The sequence below is a fragment of the Cynocephalus volans genome, chromosome 6 (genome assembly GCF_027409185.1).
Source record: "Cynocephalus volans isolate mCynVol1 chromosome 6, mCynVol1.pri, whole genome shotgun sequence".
Classification (NCBI taxonomy): domain Eukaryota; kingdom Metazoa; phylum Chordata; class Mammalia; order Dermoptera; family Cynocephalidae; genus Cynocephalus; species Cynocephalus volans.
This window is the reverse complement of record NC_084465.1, coordinates 61,797,400-61,825,323: the sequence shown is the minus strand read 5'-3', so window position 1 is coordinate 61,825,323 and position 27,924 is coordinate 61,797,400. Positions and strand designations below refer to the sequence as shown.

At 38.8% G+C, this 27,924-nt stretch overlaps 1 protein-coding gene and 1 pseudogene across 15 annotated transcripts in view; both read right to left on the bottom strand.

Moving 5' to 3' along the window:
* Positions 1-27,924, bottom strand: part of ADAM22 (ADAM metallopeptidase domain 22) — a 234,363-nt gene that overhangs the window by 175,626 nt on the left and 30,813 nt on the right. For all 15 annotated transcript variants that reach the window (XM_063098592.1, XM_063098595.1, XM_063098594.1 and 12 more), the window contains exon 3: positions 21,311-21,387. In XM_063098592.1, the coding sequence (XP_062954662.1) occupies positions 21,311-21,387 (77 nt within the window). The remainder of the gene's footprint in view (positions 1-21,310; positions 21,388-27,924) is intronic.
* LOC134380064 (ubiquitin carboxyl-terminal hydrolase 10-like) lies at positions 14,988-17,847 on the bottom strand (annotated as a pseudogene).

Below are 27,924 nucleotides of genomic sequence, written 5' to 3'. Positions count from 1 at the left end.
GATGACACCTTGATTTAGGCCTGTGAGACTCTAAGAAGAGGACCTAGCTGAGCTAGACTGTACTCAGACTTCTGGCCCACAGAAGCTGTGAGATAATGTGTGTTGATTTAAGCTACTACATTTAACAGCAGCAATACAAAACAAATACATGTGTATTAAAGTGAGGTTTTGATTGCCAAATGAGTTGCTCCAAATTTACAAAACCTTTTTGTTTTCACAGCTTTGAGCATTTCAGAATTGCACGGAAGGAATTCTGAACTATTTATTTCTAAATAAATAAATATGTTCAGTAAATTTACCAAGTTAATAAATACCAATAAGGCTTCAAAGCTTTCATTAAAACTTTGTTTGGTGTGCTTTTAAAAAACAAACGAAAACTCCAATAGAATCTCAGTGCTTAACTTCCTTTTAGTCCTAAAAATTTCAAATTTGGTTAGCCTCTTCAAGACAATAGTCTCTTCAAGACAACTGACCTCATAGCAACCCTTTAAAGGAAAGTGCCTCTGTTAGCTAATAATAATCAAATAGTTACTGAGCATCTCTATACACTAGATACTGTTCCGGGTGCTTCATAAGCATTAACCTGTTAAATGTGCCAACTACCCTATGAGGCAGGTACTGTTATTGTCCCTATTTTACAAGTGGAGAAATCCAGGTACTGAGTAGTTAACTGATTTGCCCAAGGTCACAAAGCTAATAGTTAGTATAGGTTCTAAACTGAGGCAGTCTGACTACAAAGTCTATGCTGCTAGCCAATTGGCCCCATTACCTCTCTGTTGGTACAGGTACCATTTAATCAAACATCTATAGCACAACAAATACAAGGTACCTGCGACCTCAGAATTTATAGACTAAATCTTCTTTTGTCCAAACTCTTGCACTGATCACTTTGTGAGGCTGCATGCCCCAATAATATTTCCTTCAGTGTTATGGACTGAACATTTGTGTCTCCCCCGCCCCCAAATTCATACACTGAAATCCTAACCTTCAGTGGGATGGTATAAGGAGACAGGGCCTTTGGGAGGTGATTAGGTCATGAGCGTGGATGGGATTTGTGCCCTTATAAGAAGAGAAACAAGAGAGATGATTTTTCTCTCTGCCAGGTGAGGATACAGCAAGAAGGCAGCCACCTGTTGTTTAAGACACCCAGTCTTTATGGCACTTTTGTTACAGCAGCCAGAAATGACTAAGACATCTGGGAAGCACATGGTACATTAGCCAGCTGCACTAGTACATGTCTGTTGCTTATAACAAAATACACAGAACTGGGTGATTTATAAAGAAAATGAAATTTATTGCTTACACTTTCTGAGGCTAGGAAGTCCAAAGTCCAGGGAATACATCTGGTGAGGGTCTTGGAGGTGGTGACAGTGATGGCAGGGTATCACATTGCAAAATGGCAGAGCAGAAACAGCAAGAGAGATTAATCTCATTCGCTCTCTTTTTAAAATGCTCAGAACCACACCCATAACCAGCATTTTTAATCCATTCACTACTGCATGGTCCTACAATCTAACCACCTCTTCAAGGCCCCACCTTTCAACTACCATAGTAGGATTTCCCAGCCTCTTAACACGGTCACAGTGGGGGTCATGTTTTGGAGAGACACTTAGTCCAAGGCACCAACAAACCAGCACAATTTGCTACCCAGGGTTTCCTGATATGCAATCTTTTCTCCCCTATTATATTACAAATTCCTGGAAAATTGCACCTACTATTAGATCTAAAATACCAAACAACCTGCTGCCATGGCCATGTTCCTATTATTGTAAAATAAACCCTTGGTGACTGACTGAGTGGCTGATTCACAATTTTCCAGCTCGAAAGTGCAACACCTCAGGTCGGAGAAAGCTATAGAGGGCCCAGTAGGAATCTTCTTTGATCTAATTCATAATGACCAAACATGTTTTTAAAAAAAGAAAAAAACGTCATGATTTTCAACAGAATTTATCCAGAAGATGTTATCTTTGTTGGAATATGAGTGACAACAATTTTAAATTACTGAACCTTAAACAAAAAAAGTTCCTATTGGAATGCATGTAAGGGGATAGGTGGCATATAGGTACAGGGTTGAAGTTTGAATTAAACCAATATAGTGAGAAGACACTGCAGCAGGTGAATGTCAGGGAGAAAAAACACTAGATTAGTGGTTTGCAAACTTAGAAAATCAGAATCCCCCAGAGGGCTCGTTTAAACACAGTTTCCTGGGTCACATCCATCTGATTCAGTAGGTCTGAGGGAGGACCTTAAAAGCACATTTCTGGGCCGAGCCTGTGGCGCACTCGGAGTGCAGCGACGCTCCCGCCGCGGGTTCGGATCCTATATAGGACTGGCCGGTGCACTCACTGGCTGAGTACTGGTCACGTAAAAGACAAAAAAAAAAAAAAAAAAAAAAAGCACATTTCTAACAAGTTTCCAAGATGATGCTACTGGTCCAGGGACCACACTGGGAAACCACTGCACTAGCTGGTCTGGGGTGGAGCCCAGGTATTGGTAGTTTTTTTAATTCCCCGGGTAACTATAATATACAGCCAGTGTTGAGACCACTGCACTAGGAAAACAGTTAATGAGGAAGACACAATGGAAACTGACTGCACGGGTGGAATAACCTGTCACAAAAGGTAAGATGTTCTTGGGAGGTAGGTATGTAGGATAACTTATGGCCTGTGAGACGAGCCCTTCCAGATATCAAAAGGAGAGGCCTTCCGAACACTGCCCAGTAGCAGATCAACTGTGTACATGAGAGAAAACCCTACGCCACTCCATCCAGGCACTGCGATTCCCAAGATCATTTTCTGCAGAGGGAGGAATAGATCAACATCTGTTATTTCTCTAAAATCCTCTGGTATTTATTTATAACCATAGCCATGTGTTACTAGTTCACTAAAGGGCCTTAAAAAAACATTGTCAGAGGGCTGTTTCAAAGCCATTTTATCACAATGGCTTTGAAAAATATCTATTCATGTGACAAACTTTAATTAGGAAATTTATGTGATTATGCACTTTAAATGCAGGGTACATAGCAAAATGAGAATTGGGGTTTTCTGTGACCTCTATGAAGTTTTGCTGTCTGTTACAATCTGAGATACAAGCTTTAGAAAGGGAACCAGGCTGGGACCAGAGACAGAAAAAGAACATTTACAAGAGAAGAAATATGAATTAGACCCATATCAAGAGAGTCAAAAAGTAACAGGGGAAAATATTACTCAAATGACAACAAGGATACCAAATCTCCACAGACAAACTTTGACTGAAGAAAGACAATCAACCATTTCCACAACTGTGAAATAGACTTCAATTAATACAAAACTACAAAATAATTTTTGTAAAAAGAGGGTTTTTTAATATGTTGTTTATGTCAGAAAATTTAGAAGGGTTCATAATGAACATTATTAAGTATTAATATTAATTAGTAATTAATAATTTCATTAGTAAAGGTTTGATTTCGTTCTTTATCTAAATGACTATTGTTTGGGTGCCTAAAATCTCTCATAGAAGTCTGGTGTAAACAGGGGTTCATGGGCTTCAGTCATCTTTGGAGTAGGGCTAGATCTTTGTACATCATGTTCTTTGTATAAGGAAGTTTGAGAGATATCACAGTGCTCAAAATCCTACCCTGTCCTCCTACCTGCCCTGAAATACCACCTTTTAGAGTTAATCCTTTAAGTTACCCCAAAGAGGCAAGAACGTCTATAAAAAGCCACATACATGAACTAAGAAAAGGGCTAGAACCAGCCAAGGCAGCATCATAGATTAATTTATCAGAGAACCGTGATCAACAGAACCAAAATATCTGGGTGACCACACTGCACAGCAGGGGGCTGGAAAGAATGCACATGATGGGAAAGGTGATGGAATGGGCCAAGCAAGGACTGGAGTGGCCTGAGGCATGATGACTTTCCCACAGAGGGAAGCGGTCAGCTCAGGTGGTGTCCAGAGTCAGGCAGCTGGAGGGCTGAACTTCACAGTGTGCCCAGAGCTATTCTCAGCCAACTTGACATTCAATACTTCTAATCTGATTATTAAGCTACTTACAGTAAAAGTTACTAGAATGAAAAAATTTTAAATCATTTGACTACAGGGTCTCAGTGAATATGAATAACAATAAGATATACACGGGATTACCAAAGAATAAAATTCAATAAGAATTCCCAGGTTTTACTGTCATGTGACATTTTTTTGATAAAGGGAGTTGCTCTTGGATCAAGTGTAAAGGGATGCATATTTAGGAAATAGAGGGCTCTCATTTCAGCAAGTCTGTGGAATGACCTCAGCAAAAGTAGTATAAGAGCACTCCAGCCTATTTAATTTTTGAAGGTCGCATTTATCCAAAGTTCTCCTTGGCAGACCTTATTGGCTATATCTCTCCAATATCTACCCCATATCCACTAGCTAACCAAACCTGATTTGGCCAGAGATCCTCTCTTCTCCCATATGACTTGGGAAAAAGTGAATTCACCCCAGCTCCAGAGGGACCCTGATTAGTATCAACTATCACAGAGGTACCTTTTTCTTTGCCAAGAATTTGTTTAGGAGGAGGTTTGACCCAATTCTGCTCAACAAGCCTTCAAAAGTTTTGATTAAAAGGTTTACTGGTTCCCTACAGTCAGACAGAGGAAGAGGTGCTCTTTTTGTCTTTTTGTGGACACAACAATGGCAAAACAGCACATCTGGAGTCATTCTTGGGGCTACTTGACATCATCCCTCCTACAAAATAGAATTCTTTTTTTTTTTAATTGTAATAGCACCATTAAAAAATCAGAAGTCCACCTTGGAAAACAGTTCAGCATTTCTCAAAGCATAATACTACCATATGACCCAACCATTCCACTTCTAGGAATCTACGCAAGAGAAATAAAAACATATATCCACACCAAGACTTGCATATAAATGTTCATAGCACAATTATTAATAATAGCCAAAAATTTTTAAAAACCTAGATGCCCATCATCAGATGAATGGATAGGTACAATGTGATATATTTATCTATAAAATGAAATAATATTCAGTAATAAAAAGGAATGAACTGCTGACACAAGCTATATCACAAATGAACTTCAAAGACATGCCAGGTGAAAGAATCCAGACATAGGAACACAAATTGCCTTTGTAAGAAACGCCCAGAAAAGACAAATTTACAAAGACAGAAAGCAGATTAGTGATTGCCTGGGGCTGGGTGTAGGAACACAGATTAAGTGTAAATGGGGATGAGCGATCTTATGGGAGGAATGAAAACTGTTTTAAAACTGATTTATGGTGATTGTTGTATCACTAAGTAAAGTTACTAAGAACCACTGAATTATACACTTGAAATGGGTGAATTTTATGACATGTAAAATACACCTCAAACTTGGCTTTAAAAAAATCAAAGGTGTTTCTTTTTATGCAATAAATATGTTCCTAAAAGTTTTATGTTATATTTGATGTTATATTTGATATGATAACAACAAATAAAAATAGTATTGAAAAAGAAGATACAACAACAGGTAAGGGAAAATTTTATTTTATTTATTTTTATTTGTTATAAATACTCATGAGATACAAAGCTGATTGTCACTCCTCGTTTAGAAATTACTTTTTAGAAAGCACACACAAATTAAGCTGAAACTCTCCATGATATGGACAATTCCTTACAAAAATACAATTTCTCAAAGTTGGCTTAAAAACAAGTAGAAAACCTGAATACATCAATAACCATCAAAAAAATCATTTATCAAAGATTTATCTGTTAAAAAGACTCCAGGACTAGTCTGGATAAAGATAAGGAACTTTAAACATTAAAATATATGTGTATATAAGGTATATATATTTAATTATATATATAAAACGTATATTTAGTGCTGAAAAGTATTATTTGTCATAAGAGCATTGTTGTCTTGGTCATTTTGGTAACAGGAATATCTATAATGTTCACTGCTAAGTAGAATACTGATTATTGATTTGTGAAAGCTAGTCTTTATTTTTTTACCAGTTGAACTAGTATATATATTTTTAATTAAAATATATATACTAGTTATCACATATATATAGTTCCCATACTACATAAGGTAATGTTTCAGGAAATTTTTTGTAATCAAAAAAATTCATTTTATATAGCTTTTTAACTCTGATACAAAAAGACTAATGCAAATCTCACTTATGGCTATAGATACAAAAATTCTAAATAATATAACAGCAAATCTATTTTAGCAAGTACCTGGAGAGATTGAATCTCACAATTTTAAGCTAGAAACTTCCTTAAAATGTAATCAGTTGAAACATTCTACAATGGAAACCAGAATCTGCAATTGGGTGGCCCTTCCTTTTGGGGGAACAGGTCCCCCTAGTAATCCCTCAGAGTTCTCCAAACTGTTGGCAAAGTTTGAACCTGTAGAGAAAAGCAATAACACTTGCCTCAAGGTGTTAATCGCAGAGTTGTGCCCTACAAGTCTGTTGTCAGCCTGTCCCATTCCCGAAAGCTACTGTCTGTTCTTGTCTAAGCATTAGATCAGAGATAATTAGGAACCAGAGCTAAAGCAGGAAGGTTGTGCAATCTGATCTGCTTTTCACCTCGTGCTAGAAGAAAGACAGTGACAAGGAAATGAATTTAGTGATCTGGGCTATAGGTATACCACATGTGATATTGTTTAAAGTTGAATAAGCCATACTTTGGGAAAAGTACTGTCAAGCTATGGGAGTCAGATCATAACTCTGAGATTATGGGTCCAATTTCACAATGAGAGCGGATGTCCCCACTGCTTTTTACTCTGAGGCAGAATGTAAAGTGCCTTGAATGAGGGGAAAAAAAGGACTTGTACTTTTTCCGCCTATCTCTGAGCAGAGAATATGTCTTTGCTCTCCCAGTCCTCCACAAGAAGGCCTGTGGATAGGTTTGGGCTTGTGGTTTCTTGGAGTAACAACTCTGGCAGATGTTAACAGCTATCACTAGTGAAGGGAGGCTGTGTCCAGCAGAGCAGCTGTCATGAAGGTCAACTGCAGGGAATCTAGCAGTGGCAGGAATGTAGTGGCAAGGGAACAGGCTAAAGACTAAATCTCAGCAATAATTAAGGAAACACTTGGGGAAAGAGGCAATTTACAGCAGGAAGGCCAGTACGGGCTTGTGCCATAATAGTGTAGATAAAAACAAGAAGTGTAATTCTATTCTATAGTCACAGCTAGAGAGGCCAGCAACATATTGGGCACAACAATGAATTATCCAACATGACAAAGTAGAGTTAATCATCTGCATTCAAGAATAATTTTTAATAATGATCGTTGTTTCTTTCTTTTTCTTTTTTTTTTTTTTAAAAGATGACCGGTAAGGGGATCTTAACCCTTGACTTGGTGTTGGGAGCACCACGCTCAGCCAGTGAGCGAACCGGCCATCCGTATATGGGATCCGAACCCGGGGCCTTGGTGTTATCAGCACCGCACTCTCCCGAGTGAGCCACGGGCCGGCCCGTTTCTTTCTTTTTTTAGCTCCTACTTATGAGTGAGGACATGTGGTATTTCTCTTTCTGTGCCTGGCTTATTTCACTTAACTAATTTTCTCCAAGCTCATCCATGTTGCTGCGAATGGCAGAATTTCATTCTTTTTTATGGCTGAGTAGTATTCCATTGTGTGTATATATGAGAAACATTAATATAATAAATCATAATGATAGTTCAAATACAAAAATGCATATGTTCACTTTAATTGACTAGAAAGGCATTCACTAAAATCTAATACCATTCCTTTAAAAAAAATCTTAATAAACAAGATATAGGATACTGCTTTAACATGATAAAGACTGTCTCTCACAAATCAATAATCAACATTCTATTTAACAATGAATTCTAGAGATATTCCTAGTGCCAAATGAAGCAAGATTAAAAATGCTATTATCATTCAATTATACAGTTCAGAAACTTTTAGGAAAAGCATTAAGGTGAGAAATGGTAGTAAGAAGTATTACTTTGAAAAGAAAAAACTCTCGTTATTTACCATTCATGTTATTGTCAAACTAGAATATTGTCAAACCCAAGAGAAACAATGAAATGCCATTAGCAATATTAAGAAAGTTCAATAGAGTACACCAGAAATCAATGGTTTTCCTATATAACACCAGTAACTAATTATAAAATATGATGGGAAAATATGACATGTGCTGTAGCAACAAAAACAAATACAATTCCCAGGAAAATATCCTACATGAAATGTGCAAAGTCTATAAAAACAAAATACTAAATTTTACTGAGAGATATAAAAGAATGTATTAATTTTTTTTTAAATACAGCATGATATTGGATAGAAAGACTCAGTACTGTAAAAATGTCTATTTTTCCAATTAAAATATAAGTTTTCCAATTAAATTTTAAGTTAGTGACAGTCCAATAAATCCCCAAGGGGGCATGACAAAATTATTCTGAATTTCAAATTTAGAAAAGATAAAAATATCTAAGAAAATTTTACAAAAGAAAACTAATAATGAGAGATTTTTCCATGCCAGCTATTAAAACACATTATGAAGCTACAATAAATAGTATGATAGTAATAGGCCCTATTATCAATGAACATATCTTCAGAAGAGATCGCATTGAAAAAACATTAAAATATATAATAACTGAATCTAATCAATAAATGATCATAAGCCCGTAGGGGAAGGAGTGAATATAGCAACAAACGGTATGGGGAAAACCAATAACCTCTGCTTAGACTATCATTCAAAGTCTTTCTGTTAATTTCAAGGCCCTAGATATTTTGGCTCCTTCTACTTTTCCAACCTCATTTAATAATTCTCTTGGCTCTCTCTGTTCCAGCCTCCTACGCCATCTTCTTTGTTTTTTTTAAACCAACTTCGTGATTTTTATTGATGGGCAACAAATTTATACTCCTAGACGTCACTAAACTGTGTACAATAAGGGATGCAGCATTATAGAAGAACAGACAGCAGAATTAAACAGAGCAGACTTAAGGATCAATCTTCATTATTTTGCCTATTTTTTCATTATGTGAACACAGAAACATGAATGCAATCTGAAATATTTTAATGGCACTAAAGTTACAATCACCCATCTATGCAAACTAGTATTTTAACTCGAAATATTTGATCTGCAATGTATACATAAGCAGTTTCTCATCACACAATTATTAAAATATATTTTTCCTGGTAGGAACTAGCAACTTCTTTTCTATGTTTTTCTTCTGAAGTAAGAACTATTTCTTTACTGATAACTGGCTCGGTTTTGTTATTTATCAAAAACTAAAGGGTGAGGGGGAAAAAGTATGATGGATTAAAAAATTTACTTTCTAAGGAAAGATAAATTCATTTTCACAAATTTACAAGAGTTGCTGGTACAGGATTGATTCTTTTTTTATTTTTATGATAACTGATCATTTATTTTTTTTTCTTTTAATTTTTATTTTGTCGATATACAATGTGGTTGATTATTCTGGCCCATCACCGAAACCTCCCTCCCTCCTACCTCCCCTCCCTCCCACCCAACAATGTCCTTTCAGTTTGCTTGTCGTATCAACTTCAAGGAATTGTAGTTAGGGCCGAGCCAGTGGCGCACTCGGGAGAGTGTGGCACTGGGAGCACGGCGACACTCCCGATGGCCAGTGCACTCACTGGCTGATTACTGGTCACGAAAAAGACAAAAAAAAAAAAAAAAGGAATTGTAGTTATATCTTCTTCCCACCCACTCCCCATTTTCTTTTTCTGTGTGTGTGTGTGTATGTCTATGTGTGTGTGTGTGTGTGTGTGTGTGAATTTATTTATTTATATTTAGCTCCCACCAATAAGTGAGAACATGTGGTATTTCTCTTTCTGTGCCTGACTCGTTTCACTTAATATAATTCTCTCAAGGTCCATCCTTGTTGTTGCAAATGGCAGTATTTCATTCATTTTTACAGCTGAGTAGTATTCCATTGTGTAGATATACCACATTTTCCGTATCCACTCATCCGATGGTGGACATTTGGGCTGGTTCCAACTCTTGGCTATTGTAAAGAGTGCTGCAATGAACATTGGGGAACAGGTATACCTTTGACTTGATGATTTCCATTCCTCTGGGTATATTCCCAGCAGTGGGATAGCTGGGTCATATGGTAGATCTGTCTGCAGCTGTTTGAGGAACCTCCATACCATTTTCCATAGAGGCTACACCATTTTGCAGTCCCACCAACAATGTATGAGAGTTCCTTTTTCTCCGCAACTTCGCCAGCATTTATCGTTCAGAGTCTTTTGGATTTTAGCCATCCTAACTGGGGTTAGATGGTATCTCAGTGTGGTTTTGATTTGCATTTCCCGGATGCTGAATGATGTTGAGCATTTTTTCATATGTCTGTTGGCCATTTGTATATCTTCCTTAGAGAAATGCCTGTGTAGCTCTTTTGCCCATTTTTTAATTGGGTTGCTTGTTTTTTTCTTGTAAAGTTGTTTGAGTTCCTTGTATATTCTGGATATTAATCCTTTGTCAGATGTATATTTTGCAAATATGTTCTCCCACTCTGTTGGTTGTCTTTTAACTCTGTTAATTGTTTCTTTTGCTGTGCAGAAGCTTTTTAGTTTGATATAATCCCATTTGTTTATTTTTCCTTTGGTTGCCCGTGCTTTTGGGGTCGTATTCATGAAGTCTGTGTCCAGTCCTATTTCCTGAAGTGTTTCTCCTATGTTTTCTTTAAGAAATTTTATTGTTTCAGGTTGTATATTTAGATCCTTAATCCATTTTGAGTTGACTTTAGTATATGGTGAGAGGTATGGGTCTAGTTTCATTCTCCTGCATATGGATATCCAGTTATCCCAGCACCATTTGCTGAAGAGGCAGTCCCTTCCCCAGTGAATAGGCTTGGTGCCTTTGTCAAAGATCAGATGGCAGTAAGTGTGTGGGTTGATTTCTAGATTCTCTATTCTATTCCATTGATCAGTGTGTCTGTTTTTATGCCAGTACCATACTGTTTTGGTTATCAGAGCTTTGTAGTATAGCTTAAATTCGGGTAGTGTTATGCCTCCAGCTTTATTTTTTTTGCTCAGCATTGCTTTGGCTATGCGTGGTCTTTTATTATTCCATATAAATGTCTGGATAGTTCTTCCCATTTCTGAGAAAAATGTCTTTGGAATTTTGTTGGGGATTGCATTGAATTTGTATATCACTTTGGGTAGTATGGACATTTTCACTATGTTGATTCTTCCAATCCAAGAGCATGGGATATCTTTGATTCACTGATCTTTTGTATTGTTTTTTGGGTTTCAATTTCATTCAGTTCTGCTCTGATCTTAATGATTTCTTTCCGTCTGCTAACTTTAGGTTTGGATTGTTCTTGTTTTTCTAGTTCTTTAAGGTGAAGTGTTAGGTTGTTCACTTGCCATCTTTCCATTCTTCTGAGGTGAGCATTTAATGCAATAAATTTCCCCCTTAATACTGCTTTTGCAGTATCCCACAGGTTTTGGTATGATGTATCATTATTTTCATTAGTTTCAATAAATTTTTTGATTTCCTGCTTGATTTCTTCTTGGACCCATATGTCATTAAGTAGAATGTTGTTTAATTTCCATGTGTTTGTATAATTTCCAGAGTTTCCTTTGTTATTGATTTCGAATTTTAACCCATTGCGGTCTGAGAAAATACATGGGATAATTCCAATTTTTTTGAATTTATTTAGACTTGATTTGTGACCTAATATGTGATCTATCCTGGAGAATGATCCATGTGCTGATGAGAAGAATGAATATTCTGAGGTTGTTGGATGGAATGTTCTGTAGATATCTGCCAATTCCAATTGGTCTAGAGTATTGTTTAGATCTTGTGTTTCTCTGCTGATTCTTTGCCTAGATAATCTGTCCAATATTGGCAGTGGGGTGTTCAGGTCCCCTGCTATGATGTTCTTAGTGTCTATTTCCTTCTTTAGGTCTAATAGAGTTTGTTTTATAAATCTGGCTGCTACAACATTGGGTGCGTACATATTTATGATTGTTATGTCTTCTTGATGCATCAGTCCTTTTATCATTAAGTAGTGTCCCTCACTGTCTCTTTTTATGGTTTTTAGTTTAACGTCTATTTTGTCAGATATAAGAATAGCTACTCCAGCTCGTTTTTCTTTTCTGTTTGCATGGTAAATCTTTTTCCATCCTTTCACTTTTAGTCTATGTGAGTCTTTATGGGTGAGGTGGGTCTCTTGTAGGCAGCATATAGTTGGGCCCTCCTTTTTAATCCAGTCAGCCAGTCAGTGTCTTTTGATTGGAGACTTTAAGCCTTTTACATTAAGAGGTGTTATTGAAAGGTGTTGATTTATTCCTAGCATTTTATTGGTTGTTTGGTTGTCTTAGGTGTCTTTTGTTCCTTGATCTCTGATTTACTGTTTGTTTTCTGTGTTTGTTGGTTCCTTAGTTTGTAGATAGCGTTTTTGTTTGTTAGTTTTCTCTTCATGAATGCCATTTTTATTAGACTAGTGGGTTTTGATTTTTCTTGGGTTTTTATGGCAGTAGTAGTTATTTTTCAGGAACCAAACCCAGTACTCCCTTGAGGATTTCTTGTAAGGGTGGTCGTGTGGTAGTGAACTCAAACAGTTTTTTGACTGTCTGAGAAATATACTATTTGCCCTTCATTTCAGAAGGATAGCCTTACAGGGTAGAGTATTCTTGGCTGGCAATCTTTGTCTTTTAGTATTTTGAATATATCATCCCATTCCTTCTGGCTTTTAGGGTTTGTGATGAAAAGTCTGATGTTAGCCTGATTGGGGCTCCCTTATAGGTGATTTGACGCTTCTCTCTTGCAGCTTTTAAGATTCTCTCTTTGTCTTTGAGTTTTGCCAATTTGACTATAACATGTCTTGGAGAAGACCTTTTTGGGTTGAATACGTTTGGAGATCGTTGAGCTTCCTGGATCTGAAGATCTGTGATTTTTCCTATACCTGGGAAGTTTTCTGCCACTATTTTGTTGAATATGTTTTCAATGCAATCTCCTTTTTCCTCCCCTTCTGGGATACCCATTACTCGGATATTTGAGCGCTTAAAGTTGTCTGATATCTCTCACAGATTTTCTTCAATATCTTTGATTCTTTTTTCTTTTTTTTTTGTCTGCTTGTGTTATTTCAAACAGCCCATCTTCAAGTTCAGAGGTTCTCTCTTCAACTTCCGCAAGCCTGTTGGTTAAACTCTCCATTGTGTTTTTTATTTCGCTGAATAACTTCTTCAGTTCGGCACTTCTGCTACATTTTTTTTCAGGACATTGATTTCCTTGTACATTTCCTCTTTCAGTTCCTGTATACTTTTCCTCGTTTCATCATGATGTCTAGCTGAGTTTTCTTATATTTCATTCAGTTTCCTTAGAATTATCACTCAAAATTCCTTGTCAGTCATTTCAAGGGCTTCTTGTTCTATAGGATCTAGAGTTTGAGATTTATTAACTTCTGGTGGTGTACTTTTATGATTTTTTTGTATTTCTGGTATCTTTTTTTGGATGTTTATTCATTGTGGCAGGGGGTTTCACAGTCCACAGGTTTGACACTATTGACTAATTAAGGTGTTGCTCTGGTTGCCAATTTGGTATGGCTACCTCCGTGGCTGCTCATTTGGCCTCTAGTGCCTTGTGTGTGTGGTTGCCTCGGGTCTTGGGCCTCTCTGGGGAGCCACCTCTCTAGTCAGCTTGGACTCTGCTGGGCTGCTGGATCACTGGGCGGTACCGCAGGGTGTGTGGTCTCTGCTGTGCTTCCACTTCCTGTGCCAGACTTCTCCCTGTTCAGTGCGCTCTGGCCCGGGTTGCTGGGATGCACTGAGGCATCACAGAGCATGTGGTCTCTGCAGAGCTTCTCCTTCCCCTACAGGATGTCTCCCTGCTCTGTGCGCGCTAGGCCGGGCTTGGGATGGAGCTGGGTGGCGGCAGTGAAGCCTACCTGCTGCTAGATCGTGTGGCAGCGGCCCCCCAACAGGTTGTGTGGACTCTATGGAGCTTCTATTTCCCTTGCTGGACATCTCTGTGCCCCGTCCACATTGGGCCAGGCTGCTGGTTCACGCGGCAGTAGTGTGGTCTCCGTGGAGTTCCGCCTCCCCTGCCAGATGTCTCCCTTCTCCAAGCGCACTAGTCGGGGCTGGGGATGAAGCTGGGTACCTGCAGTGAAGCCTACCTGCTGGATCACGCATTGGTGGCCCCACAGGGTCTGTGGTTTCTGCCGAGTCTCCGCCTCCCTAGCCGGATGTCTCCCCACTTTGTGCGCACTGGGCTGGGCTGGGAATGGAGCCGCGTGGCTGCGGTGAAGCCTACCTGCTGGGTCACACAGTGGCGGCCCCACAGGGTGTGTGTTTTCTGCCGAGTCTCCGCCTCCCTAGCCAGACGTCTCTCAGCTCTGTGCGCACTGGGCTGGGCTGGGAATGGAGCCGCGTGGATGCGGTGAAGCCTACCTGCTGGGTCACGCAGTGGCGGCCCCACAGGGTGTGTGTTTTCTGCCGAGTCTCCACCTCCCTAGCCAGACGTCTCTCAGCTCTGTGCGCACTGGGCTGGGCTGGGAATGGAGCCGGTGGCAGCAGTGAAGCCTACCTGCTGGATCTCGCAGTGGCGGCCCCGCAGGGTGTGTGTTTTCTGCCGAGTCTCCGCCTCCCTAGCCAGATGTCTTCCTGCTCTGTGTGCACTCTCCACTCAAGACTTTAGGATTCTGGGAGAGCTGCATCTGGCGTGGGCCTCAGGCTGCTTCTACTCATGGCACAAGCAGATCACATGGCGAGAGGAAGCAAGAGAGAGAGCCAGGATTGATTCTACTAAGCAATTAGACTGGGAATCAAATGCAAGTTCTCTCTTATCTCAGGAATCAGTATTATTTCTGAAATATGGGTTTTGTGTATTTTTTTAAATCAGGCAACAGTCTGTTTCAACCAAGTGATTTTCAATTGGAAGTTAGAAGTCAACATAAACTATGTTATGCACAAACCCCAAGGCATCTCCTTTTCATTCCAGCCTATTTCTGCAAAAGGAAGAAAGACTTTCTCTCTAAAGAGCCACAGAAGAAAGGAAGGAAGTTAGTGAGAGTTTGTGTTCTACAAAGTGGGCATCGGGTGCACACACACAAGGCACACAGAGAGTTTACAGAGGTCCACTTGGTGGTAATACCAGAGGTAGGCCATGCATTCAGCAGCTGGCTTCCCCATCTGATACTGGTTAATCACCTTGACTGTCTGGTCATCAATGCACAGCCAGCCATTCAGACCAATCCGGAAGACATCCACAGTGTAATGACCACCCATTGCACTGTTGCCATGATGGCAGACCACGGCAAATAGCCTGTAGGTTCTGTGGCATTTAAAATTCTTGTTTTTAACTTCTGAAAAAAGCACCTCTTTACTAATTTCCAAACCCACAGGATATTCAATATTTTTGACAAGCTTCTGACATTTACCAGTCTTCTAAACAAATCATTTCAGGTGTAGCATGAAAAGAGGAGGGAGTTCTTCCAGAGTCACTCTCTGACTTATCTCAACCTCTTACTTGGTTCTTGTGGTATAACCTTGGACAGATTCTCTTGCCCCACATCAGCTTTCCAATGCACCCTGGACTGTATGTATCTTGTCAGTCTGGATATCCAACTGCAACATGAAAAATGGCTGCAAAGTGGCTGACTCTTATGAACTCTGCTGGTAAACAGACCTGGTATGTCCACCAAAAATGTCAGTGAAGTCAGAACAAAATCCACCTGGCAGGTGACTAAAGTCTTATTCCTGGGGCCCACTTACTCCCATTCATCCTGACTCCCTTTGCCTTTTTCTTCCAGCTCTTCTTGGTTTACCAAGTGGCCCATTGGAAATCCTAAATTTTTCATTATTTGGTGGGAGAAGCTGTCTGGCTATTGCAAGGGCTACTGCAAGGCTAATGTATGGAACCCTGCTCACAGTGCCAACTGTCTAGCACTTTTAATCCTGTTCATGCTGCCAACTGTAAAGCTAGGTGACCACACTAGTTGTCGCGGCTCTTTTACTTGCCGGTAATCCTGCACCGACTGGGCCAATGGTTGAGCTAGGGCTGGGTCGGAGCTCCCAGACCCCTCAAGCCCATTCACAGACTGGGTCAGAAACCCTTCACATGCCAGGCTGGGTCACCAGACCCCTTCACGCAGGTTTTTGAGTTAGATAACCAGCCACACCATCCTTGGAAGCTGCAGGTCTAAAAAACATGGCCACACAGGGTGGGTTCCAGAGGCAGTAAAACACCAGCCAAAGCAGCGCTGCCTTGCAGGTGCACTTACTCCACCCACACACACAATGCTTACCAAAACACCCTGAACAGGCTCCGAGGAGAGGGGAGCCTGACCAAACTCTTCTATTTTCCCAACAGAAGCTTTTTTAGGCTCAACATTTCCTTATGAAGTCCATTTGGAATGAGGCCTAAGAACCCCACAGCACCTTCTTGTCCACCCTTTTCAGACAGGCGCGAGCTGATAACTGTCAGGAGTCTATAAATGTACACGGGTTCAAAGGCAGCTCCAGGGTGAATATCCCTCGTGATTTTATCCCCAAGCCTTTGTTGGGGTTTTGGAGGTACTGGCATATTAGTAAACTCATTCATTAGTTGAACAAAGCTATCTATCATGGATGTTGACAAACAAGGCCTTTGCACTTCTGAATGCAGAGGAATGAACTTCATCAGGTGATAGACCGGAGGGCAAGCAACCAGTGCCTGCAGCATAGCATCAACGTAGCACGGTTTCCTCTATTGACCAGACCGTGGGGTTGCAATGACACTGGTTTATGTATTAGGTATACATTCTGGAACAAGCCCTTCTTTCACTTCAACCTGCTTTTCGGAGGCCAGGGGAGATGTAGCAAGAGGGGAATACTCAGTTTCCACATACACCACAGGCGAGGAGGGAGAGGGCTGAGAACCGTGAAAGACACGGGCAGGATCAGCGCCTGCCGCAGAGAGCACGCTACCGGCGGGAGGCAAAGTGCTCTCCGGTTTCGCTGAATACGAGTCTGTGCCTTACACCGTGTGCAACTCCACCCCGTTGGCAGCTGTGCCCTCACCTGAAGATTCAAGTATTTGTCCGTTAGCAACTCCAAGGTTTCCAGTAATATCGGCACCAACGTAGGGCTGAGCCGCAGCCGTCCTTCACAGGCTGTTTCTGCCAGCCTCTGCGGGGAGGCAGCTTGTTCCAAACCAGCCCTGTGGCACCCCTCAGGCTGCCCTGCAATCCTGGCATCGCTGTCACGGGCTCTGGGGAAAGGATCATCAGGCTCACTGTCACTGACAAAGTCCGTGGAGTTCTGAGGGCTCTTACAAGTCCTGGGTGTGACTGACAGGGGGGTGGGATATCACCCATAGATTCTGCACCCTCTGTGTTGACTCTGTTCGACTGCTGAATTGGCATGGCCATTGACCGGGGCTTCTGTGGAAATATTATCATCGCCACCATCTTTCAAGGAACTAATATCTGGACAGCCATTTTTTCTTCTTTCTACGGTCCCTTTGTCCAAGACCCCCTGAGACAGCGTCCTTTTCCAAAGCTTCTGCCTCTACATTAGAACTGCTACCCAAAGCCAGGGTAGAGCCTGGGTGCTAGCAGTCAATGGAGCTGAAGTTTGCTTCTTTATCGATGCCATCAGGGGTCTTTTGGGACTTTGTACAACTGGGAATAAATTCAGGGGCCTGAGGATTCAATGTGCTTGCAATACTGTAGCTGAAGGTTCTCTGCAAAATATCATTGGGTTCAATTACTTCATTAATACCAAACTCAATTCTCTGATATTCCTGTCCATCGGGTAGTTCATCTGTGGCCTGTGTGCCATGCAGAACTGTTCCACTGTATGAAGGAAGCTCAACTGGAGAGCTAGGAGTCACAAAGAACAGATTGAACTCATCAGGACTAAAATCTCCAAAAATATACTGCAGGTTGTGGAGGGCCATGGTGGTGCATTTCAAGGAGACACAGCACTTCTCTGGCTCCTCACGCTGCTTCCCCCATCACTGCCGTCTTCTCACCCATATATCCTAAGCCATCTTTCTGTTTCTCAGACATACTAAGCCTGTTCATGCCCCAGGGCCTTAACCCTCTGCTTGGGGGCCCCTTACATTCAAATGTCACCTCCTTGGAGATGGCCTGTCCCTGACAACCACTGCTCAAATAGCACCTTCATCCTCACACCAGGCACTCTCTATTAATGACACTATCACTCTCGGAAATTACCTTATTTAACATGTTCGTGTTTGTCTCTCTGACTAGAATGCAAGCTCTGTAAGAGTGGAGTCCTTATTTCCTTGTTTCTTCTGAGTCCTCAGTGTCTAGAACAGCTCTTGGCACTTACTAGGAAATTTAAAAATGCGAGCGTATGTGTGTGTACGTATATTATGTATATATGTGTGTGCATATATACTTGTATATATGAAATGAAGACAAGGATCTCAAACTATTCAACACAGATTTGTCTTCAACATAATAATTTTGTATTAAATGTACATATGAACAAATATTTACCATAATAAATTTAGTGGAACAGCAAGATATCCAGTTACAGATTTATTAATAACAATGAGAGATCTATTGTTATTCATTATCATCACATAACATCATCATTTAATTATAATCTTATCCTCACCACTTATTTTTATCATCTTCATCAACCACATTGTAAATAGAGTATAGTAAAATAAAGGAGAGATTCCAGAGCTAACTTTCAATTCCAACTGAATTCATACCCTGTCTTTTACCCGTTGTGATTCCTACTTTCCCTGCAAATTCAAGGGCCCCAGTGTAAAGCAAGGATGAGGTGATGAATCAGAAAATGATTCCCCTAAATGAGAGAAGACAAGACTGAACTTGCTCATTTGAACAGAATTTGGGTGTCCCTTGTCTGACCTTGTTCCTGCTTCTTCCCCCCTCCCCCATCTCCATGCCACCCCCATTCTGCCTGGGCAACCCCATCTGCTGACATCTGTCATGTTGGCATTCCTACTTGCCCTCCCACCACGCACTGAGAAATAGGAAAAAAAAAAAAAAAAAAAGCAAATGCTATAAGGATCACAGAGTGAGAGAAACCATTTTGTTTTTATTAAAATAAGAAGATAAAAGGGTGAGAATCAATAAAATACAGTCAAAATTTATGAGTTGGATCATCCAAGATCTGAGAGCTGTACAACAGAATCCCTTCCAGAAAAACAAGGCTATATAAAAGACAGGTTCTGTCTTTCCAATTATATGTTTCACATCATAAAACAATATAGTCCACATGGAGCATTTCTTTCTTCATGGTATGTGTGTGTGTGGTGTTTGTCACGTCACCTGTTGCAAAAGGATGAAGGAGTACTACTTAAAGAAAGTTTTCTTCAACATTCTTGCATCGCTTTGGGCAATTTAATTATCCACTTCTTGAAGAACAGGAGAGAGATTTACAGGAAAAGACTTGATCTGAACTGCTTGGATAATATAGTTAAATGTCTCTATTGAGACTTTTTCTTTCTGAAGGATGTTTTACAATAAAGTATAATCCCAGCTTCTGATCTCTGGAAAGGTCCAAGGTAGCCTCAGGACTAGTTTGGCAAGGCCAGGCCATATGTTCGGTTATATTAATATACCTGTCCTATAAAGTAAAACTTCACAACTGTCATCCCATGAAGGAAAATTGCTTCCTACCCTTTTCTTCATAATTTTGACAAACAGGAGCCAGCTGTACCTTTTGTTTTTAACCTTTCCATATTTTTTATCAGCCTCTTATAGAAGTTACTACCCAAAGGTCGAACTCTTGTGTAATCTGGTTATAGATAATGTTGTTTAGTGAACATTCAGAAGAAATATTATGTAATGATATTTTTTCCTTCCATTTCAATCTAAAAATATGAATTTTTGGATCCATTCTACAACTGGAATCCAACTACACATACACTTATTTAATTTTCCTCTAGTTTAAAAAATTCCACATATTCCACAGTCCTAGAATTGCTTCATAAGGAAAAAAAGCTTTTATAGAGCATATCCAATGTTTTTTACCTTCCTGCTCCTTAACCAACCAGAAGACAATATACAAACTGAAACCATGAAATAAAAACATTCTACATAAATAATAAGATAAAAAATTTTGTATCACATCATTGTGGTTTTTATAGCATAAAGAAAACAGCTACCTGCCACATATGTTTAATATAGATTCCAGACAAAAAATGAACAAATTGCATATTTCTCAAACTAGTCAACCTCCACTTATGCTATTAGTTTATCCTTTGCATTTCTTGTAATTACAAATTTGCACTGAAATAAGAAGAAAAATGCCTAACAGAGGTTCCTGCCAATATCTTAAAAGAAATTCTGCTTCACCCTCAGTATTCTAAGATTCATGCTCTGATAAGTATGGCCATATGTGCTTCTCCTTCAGGAACAGAAAGTTTTTGGACTCAGATTTCTCCAAAGAAAGTTAGTCAGTTTGGGCAGAATGGACATCAATAAATATCCCTTCATTGTTTGCATACTGAAAGTCAAAGAGATACTAATGTTAGGGACCAGAAAACAAGGGAGACTATACAACAGGGACAATGATTTAAAAGAGGGATGGGAAAGAGTCATTGAAATAGGAACCTAGGAACTTAGCTTTCCAAATCACACCTAGATTCTGAAACCTCAGCTTTCACAAGCTCTTCCCAAACCATTATCCTCTTTTTCTTTTTTACTGCTTTACTCTTCCTCACCCACATCTTTTCTCCGGTCTCTCCCCACTTGCCCATGACGAGAAGTGGGTAGAAACTGTTTCTTAAAAAGTGAACAGATAGCCAAGCAGATTTATTAAACACTACACACCCAAAGGAAAGAGATTAAATCCAGTGATTTATCAAAAGCCCCTTCCAAACACAAAATTCAAGGTAGACAAATGACAATTTCTAAAATTATACTGTATTTACAGAATAACCCCAGTACTCTGAACCTCACAGAAATCTACCCCCAATTCAAAGCATCTAATGGACACCAGGCGGTATTTAGCATCACACATCATGGAGTCAGTCCCCTGAATCATGAATAAAAAAGTGTAATTTTCTCTTTTCTGTTGTTCTAAGAAAGTTACTTCAATACCCAAAGCATTATTTTCATAATTTGTCATTCATAGGAAAGTTGGATCACATATTCTTTTACAAAATATTGAAGTAACTCTTGCCCTCAATTTTACATTCTTAAATCTGGTATAGCTGTTTAATTTCTAATGAATATCTATTTCTTGCTGTTTGTCAGACTTTATACCTTACAGTCAATAGGTACAGTTTTAAATGTAGTATTTAACCGGTATAGGAAAATGAAGTAAAATATAGTGAGAAAAAACTTTATAGAAGGATGAGAAAGTAAATTCAATGTATATCTGACAAAAGTGAGCGCAGCTCAACACATACTTACTGGTTTAGTATGACATCGAGAACGAATGATGTTCCGAATGCCTCAACCTGGAAGCTTGCCTGGTCAACGTGAGTCAACTACAATATCAAAAAGATAAAAGGTTTTACTACTCAGCCACAGCAATCAGACGATAGAATTTCTTGTGATTACTCTAAAAGGTTTACAGTATTGTAAATGGGAAAACCAATTCAACATGGAGAATAAATGAAAGAATATTACAGTAAAACTCACACTGTCTTAGAAGCCAAGCATTCACCAACCTGAAGTAAATTACTGCCCAATCCAGGAGGACAAGTGTCCTACTTTTCTGGTTTATCTCAAGTGGTTTAACATTTCATTTCCAAGAAGACTGCACTTCATTCATCTTATCCCATATTAAATGACTCTCTCTTTTAAAATTAAGCTTGGTACATTCAAAAAGCAAAATATACTCAATTCAAGAGTAAAATAATAATGGTAAATATGAACCATTTACAAGGAAGATATCTAAAACTCTAAAAAACCTTTTCATTGTATCTCAAATACATACTTTAAAAATAACATTTTAGTTCTCATTTACCAAACGTGACTTCATAGAGATTTCTACATCTTCCTAAGAGCGAATCTGAACCTCTGCACATCTACTGCAAATATCACCTATCAAAATTTTCTTGGATTAAAAAAAAAAAATCACTATTTTCTATGCCATCCTAGGAACCCCAGAATCACAAGGGACTCTAAACTAAAAAATATTACCAATAACATTAATATTAGCATATTGAATAATTATGCACATTAACTGAAATGAAAGAAGGAAGCCAAACTGTCTATTCCACTGGACTCCCTAAATACTAACCAAACTTTGGTTTGTATTTCCTTTCTATGATATTTCTTGGAGCCAAACCTTATGCTTCACTTCCACCTCTGCCACAGATCATATTACCCTGATCTTTCAAAAACTGACTCATTACCAACCCCAAATGTAAGCCCTAGATTTTTGACTGTATCACATACAAACTCCTGTGCCTGGATTTCAAGATCCTCCACAATCACTTCCCCTGCCCCAGGTATAATGGCACATAAGTTCCCGAGGACTCATCCATACCCCATCCACCCTCAGTTCTCTCTTCTACTTTTTAATTCAAAAGCTAGGTTCATTCCAACTTTTTCTGTGGTTTTTATTCATTACGTTTGCTGAGCGCTTTTCTGAACCAATCCTTTCACCAAGGCTGTTTACCAGAAATAACCCTACCTATCCTTCAAGACTAGCCACCTCCTCTCCTCCTGCTCACTACAGGTCAGTATCATTTCAGGGCCTCAGAACTGACCAGCATCAGGTACTCAATTAATATTTCCTGATTGATTCATTAGACAGTTGTTTTATCAATCACCTGGACGCATAAATGAATGACTGCCTATAAATTACCTGCTTATAGAAATGCAGTCTTCCCATCAGGGTTGCTCTTAATGCCATTGTCAATAGATAATGTCGTTCCTTCTACTAAAAGCTCTTTGAGTTTCCTGACGTGCTAATGATCATGTTTTGGGAACAGCCTGAGGAAAGCTCTCCTTACCAGAACTGATGTCTCAGTTGAAACAAACCTCTCCCTCCTCCATTCTTCCTAGACACGTATATGACCATTATAGCTCTTATCACATTCTCCTTTGCATTAGAAATATTAATGTTGAAAATTCGTGGTGAATGGGGCAGAGACCACATTTCTCATCTGGGTATCATGATTATAGCTTGGATCAAGGTAATATCACCATTCTCTTTTGGCAAAGTATTTACTGTTTGCATTAATTCTGCCTAATTCTTATGTTTTCTTTTTCCTGCAGCTCCATTTTACATCTGGCATTTTATTTTATTGATCTCAGCCATGTCCCAAATAGAAACCTATATACTTAAATTCAAAAGAAAACCTATTGACAGCAGAGTTAACTGCTGTCTAGTAAAAAAATGTTTGCATTATTTACAGAAATAGGAACAGGAGCAGATTAATATAATTTTAATGTGAGGCAGTCTTCCTTAGACTGTATACGAATTGATTCATTCAACAAAGTTCTTCTGAGAGTCTACCCAGTGCTGGGCACTATTTAGATCTGGGGAACAAAGTGGTGAAGGAGACTCACAATGTTTCTGCTCTGGTGGAGCTTATCTTCTAGTGGAGGGAGACAGAAAATGAGCAATAAAATAAAAAACAGATTTAGAAAATACACTCTTCTCAGATTTATCAAAACAGGGTAATATTATTGACAGTGACCAGGGCAGATGGGGGTTAAAGTTGGTCCCGGAAGGCCTCTCTAAGGATATGACATCCAGGTGACAACCTTAATGACTAGAAAGAATCAGTGGTAGGCAGCATAACAGACCCCAAAGGTGTCCACACCCTCATCCCCAGAACCTGTGAACATGTTACCTTAAGAGGCAAAAGGGACTGTGCAAATATGACTAAATTAAGAACCCTGACATGCGGAGATAATCTTGGATTATCTGGGTGGGCCCAATCTAATCGCATGTGTCCTAAGAGGAAGGCTGGAGGGTCAGAGTCAGAGAAGGAGAAATAATGATGGAAATAGAGATCAGAGTGATATGAGAAAGAGGGCATGAGTCAAGGAACACAGGCAGCCTCTAGAAACTGGAAAAGGCAAAGAGTGAATCTCCCCTAGAGCCTCCAGAAAGAGCACAGATCTGACAACACTTTCATCTTAGCCTTGTAAGACCCATTTCAGGCTTCTGGCCTCCAGAACTGTAAGACAAAAAAATTTTGTTGTTTTAAGCCACTAGGTTTTTGGTAATGTGTTACAGCATCAATAGGAAACTAATGTAGCATCACTGGCACTGTTCCTGAACATTTACAAAAGCAGCTCCAATAAAGAGGTGATTACACCAGTGTTCAATGTCACCCTCCTCCACAGCTTGGTTAAAACCAAGGCACCTGCAGCAGCAGGACTGACACCCATTAGGTCACAAGGATCAAACTCCAAACACAGGACTTCCCAACCAAACCAAACTTGCAGTGGTGATCACTAAAATAAACATAAACATGGTTTCCTTGCCTTCTGTGTAGTTTTCCAAGATTCAGGAGCTTGCCTTCCATATGTCTGGCTTATAAATAAGCCAAAGAGAAGAAACATGGTTACTTCTTTAGGTTATCTTGGAGAAATAATAAATTAAGCAGAATTACACTGAATTCCTGCTATATTAATAATGCAGCTTATTATTCAATGCCATTGAAGTGAGCCAGGATGGCTCTCAGGAAGTTAACCTCAGATCTTGCCTTTTTAGTTCAAAGAAAAAGGAAATGTTTTAGAAGAGAGAACTAGTATATCAGCATTCTCTTTGGGGAGGGAGGGAAGGGTGCCAATGTACATTGCCAAAGAAAAATTCTAATATTTATTAACTTTAAGTTGAAGATTAAAAAGTGGTAATGGCTCTCAAAGATATTTGAAAAATAAAATTTTGCAGAAATGCACTCTTTCAAATTACTATATAAGAATGATTTGTGATTTAAAAATTTACTAAACACTTCAGTATCATAGAGTGATGTTGAGAGAATCCCTAGAGCTCATATAATATGACATCCCAATATTACAAATAGGGAAACTGAGGCCAGCACAAGCAAAAATCACTTCCAAAGTCACACAGTTGGCAGAGCAGGCATCTCACCTCCTGGCAGGCCTTTTCCATTATATTTCAACTTGTTTTCATTCTGCAGCTCAGGGGTATTTGCAGGTTTTACTGGGTTCTAATGAGCAATTATTATAATAGAAGCATTTTTAGAGTCATGAAAGTACTCTAAAGAAGAATTTTAGAGGATATGAAATCAAAACATGAAAAACAATCTTTAGAACACTGTTTTCATCAGAAAAGTCAGTAACATTACCACATCTGACACACAGCACATGTTCTAAGGCCAATATAATTACAATCTTAGAAAAAGAATTATAGTTAAAGATATACATGGAAATACATCTTTTAAGGAAAAAAATGACAGAGGTATGGTAAAGTATATGCGTGTATGTTTTAAGGATTGAGACAACCAGTGAGGCTGACATTTATAGAAGCTGTGAAATAAAAGATTCAGGGAAGAAAAATGCAAAAATATAAAATAACTATCCAGATGGCAGGAACTCTTAATAAATCAATATAATTACATAAGGATAATTTTAATTTCTAATTTCAAAAATGAATCATAGACTTTTAGGACCAGAAAAACCTGATACAATATCCAGATTGAGGCCTGTTTATTATTCATGGGCAATAGCTGAAATTTAAATGTGAAATATAACCCCCCATGTTCCTTATGCATTTTGCTTCTGGCAGCCTGTCCTTTTCTCCTGACATCTTCTAGAGTCAACTAACTAGGGCCAACCTACATATCCCAGAGAGCAAATACAAACAAACTTTTCAAGAGTGCCTTAATGATAATCATTTTTAAAGCAAAGTTGACACTAAAACATTAATGGGCAGAATCAGAACTTTGAGACAAGGAGAAAGACCATGTAGATTGGGTTGTTAATTAAGTCCAAACTTAATAATGAATCAATGTTTATCAATGGAGTGGTAGTATTACCATCAAATGGTATCATACAACTTGATGATTGTGAAAAGTTAATATTATTAAAAAGAAGTGTTTAATGCATGTAACAGAATCTTTAGCTATTGTGTCCTAAATACTTCTTTGCCATTTGACTGCTCCAACTTAATTTTTAAAAAAATACAAGTGTAATTCCTGCAAGTCTAATATCTTCAGTTTAATTTAAAAAAAAAAAAAACCCACAAAATACCAACAGCAAAGTACAAGGGTACTTCAAAACATTCGTAGAAAAATAGAATTAAAAGATAATACAAATCTTCCCACAAACTTTTTGAAGTACCCTCATATTACTTGTATGTATTTTCCCTCTTTTCTACATCAGAAAAGGCAATTGAAAAACCACCCTAGCCTCACTGTGATTCATCCATTGCCTTATGTGAAATTCTGGCAAAAGAGCTAAAAGAGATTGATACTACACATCTAATAAGATTAAAATTCCTCATTCTAGAATTTGTTGTGGCTACATCGGCAAGATAGTTTTCTTGTGGCTAGTAAACCAGGATATGGGACTAATCTTGTGAAGCAGAACTGTATTACAATGGCACTTGTTAACAGACAACTCTACCTAACAGATCTTCCTAATACATAAATGGGTATGAAAGACAAGGGTACTTCAAAAAGTTTGTGGAAAAAGAGAATTGAAAGATAATACAAATCTTTCCAGGAACTATTTGAAGTACCCTCACAGATTAGTGTTTTCTATCCATATTTCTATATCGATGACTCTATGTTAAATAACTCTCCCTTTTCCACCTGGTCAACTCCCATAGTTTTCATAAGCTGTATCATATATTGCATCTAATCTACACAGTATCTTCAACCAAACTGTTCTTGAAATCCAACTGTCTGCATTTCGTATTAAAAGAATCAGAACACTGCCTGGCAGCAGGACATTTTAAAACAAAATGAAACAAAACAAAAAATCACAGACTTTAAAGAACAGACTTTGAAGAGCTGAACTGGGTTTGAATTCTGTGTCTTCCATTGACTAGTGGAATAAACTAGGGCAAGTTGTTTAATGTCTCTGAACTAAAAGTCATCCTCTCTGAAAGAGCAAAAATAATAATACACACTTTGTAGATTTATTATAACAAATAAGTTACAATCCATTCAACCCTTGTTGAGTGCTAAATATACCAGGCCCAGGGAAAGATGAGTTGGATATGGTCCCTGCACCCAGGAAACTCATAGTCAAAAAGGGAAGCTACTGAACAAATTATTACAAAATATGCGTAAGTCCAATAATCCAGTTGTTCTCAATTCTGGCTACATGTTAGACTTGCCTGGGGAGCTTTTCAAAAAATACTAATGCCTGGTCCCCAAATTCAGAGATTCTGATTCATTTGACCTGCAGTGGATTCCAGGCATCAATATTTTTTAAAGAGCTACCCATGTGATTCTAAGGTGTGGTCAAGGGTTGAAAACATTTTTTTAAATGTACTCCTTATCCAGAAAGCAATAGGAAATGCATGTAAAGGCCTCTGTGATAACAGATATTCAATAAACAATAGCTCCCTTCCCTTTCCTTCACTATTTATGACAAAATATGTTTAACTTTGAAAACTGATGATCTACTTACTAAATTCCCACATATTTCTTACATGGAAAACTATGTTCTTTTGATATAATTTATGACTACCTAAATTTTGTTGTTGAGTTCAACCAAAATAATATAAGTTCTTTTTAAAGGAGGTGGGGAAGGAGGACTAAGAGAAAGCCAAAAAAGGAGGAAAAAAGGAATTCAATCTGGTGGTTTTCCCAGCCAACGGCTTTCCCAGACATCAGGTTTCAACAGGTTTCTAGATGTTTCCACAAATATTTCTACAAGTAGCTCAGCATACTGTTTTACACAGAGTAGACTCTAAACACCTCCTTTTTAATAAGGAGGGAAAGGGCAAGATTGGAATTTCCATGGTATTTTTTAAAGAGCTATCCATGTAAGTCTAAGGTGTGGCCAGTACCCATGGAATTCCCATCTAGTTGAACTTGCTCTCCAACTCAAATTTAGTTCTTGCTATTGACTTTACTTGATAT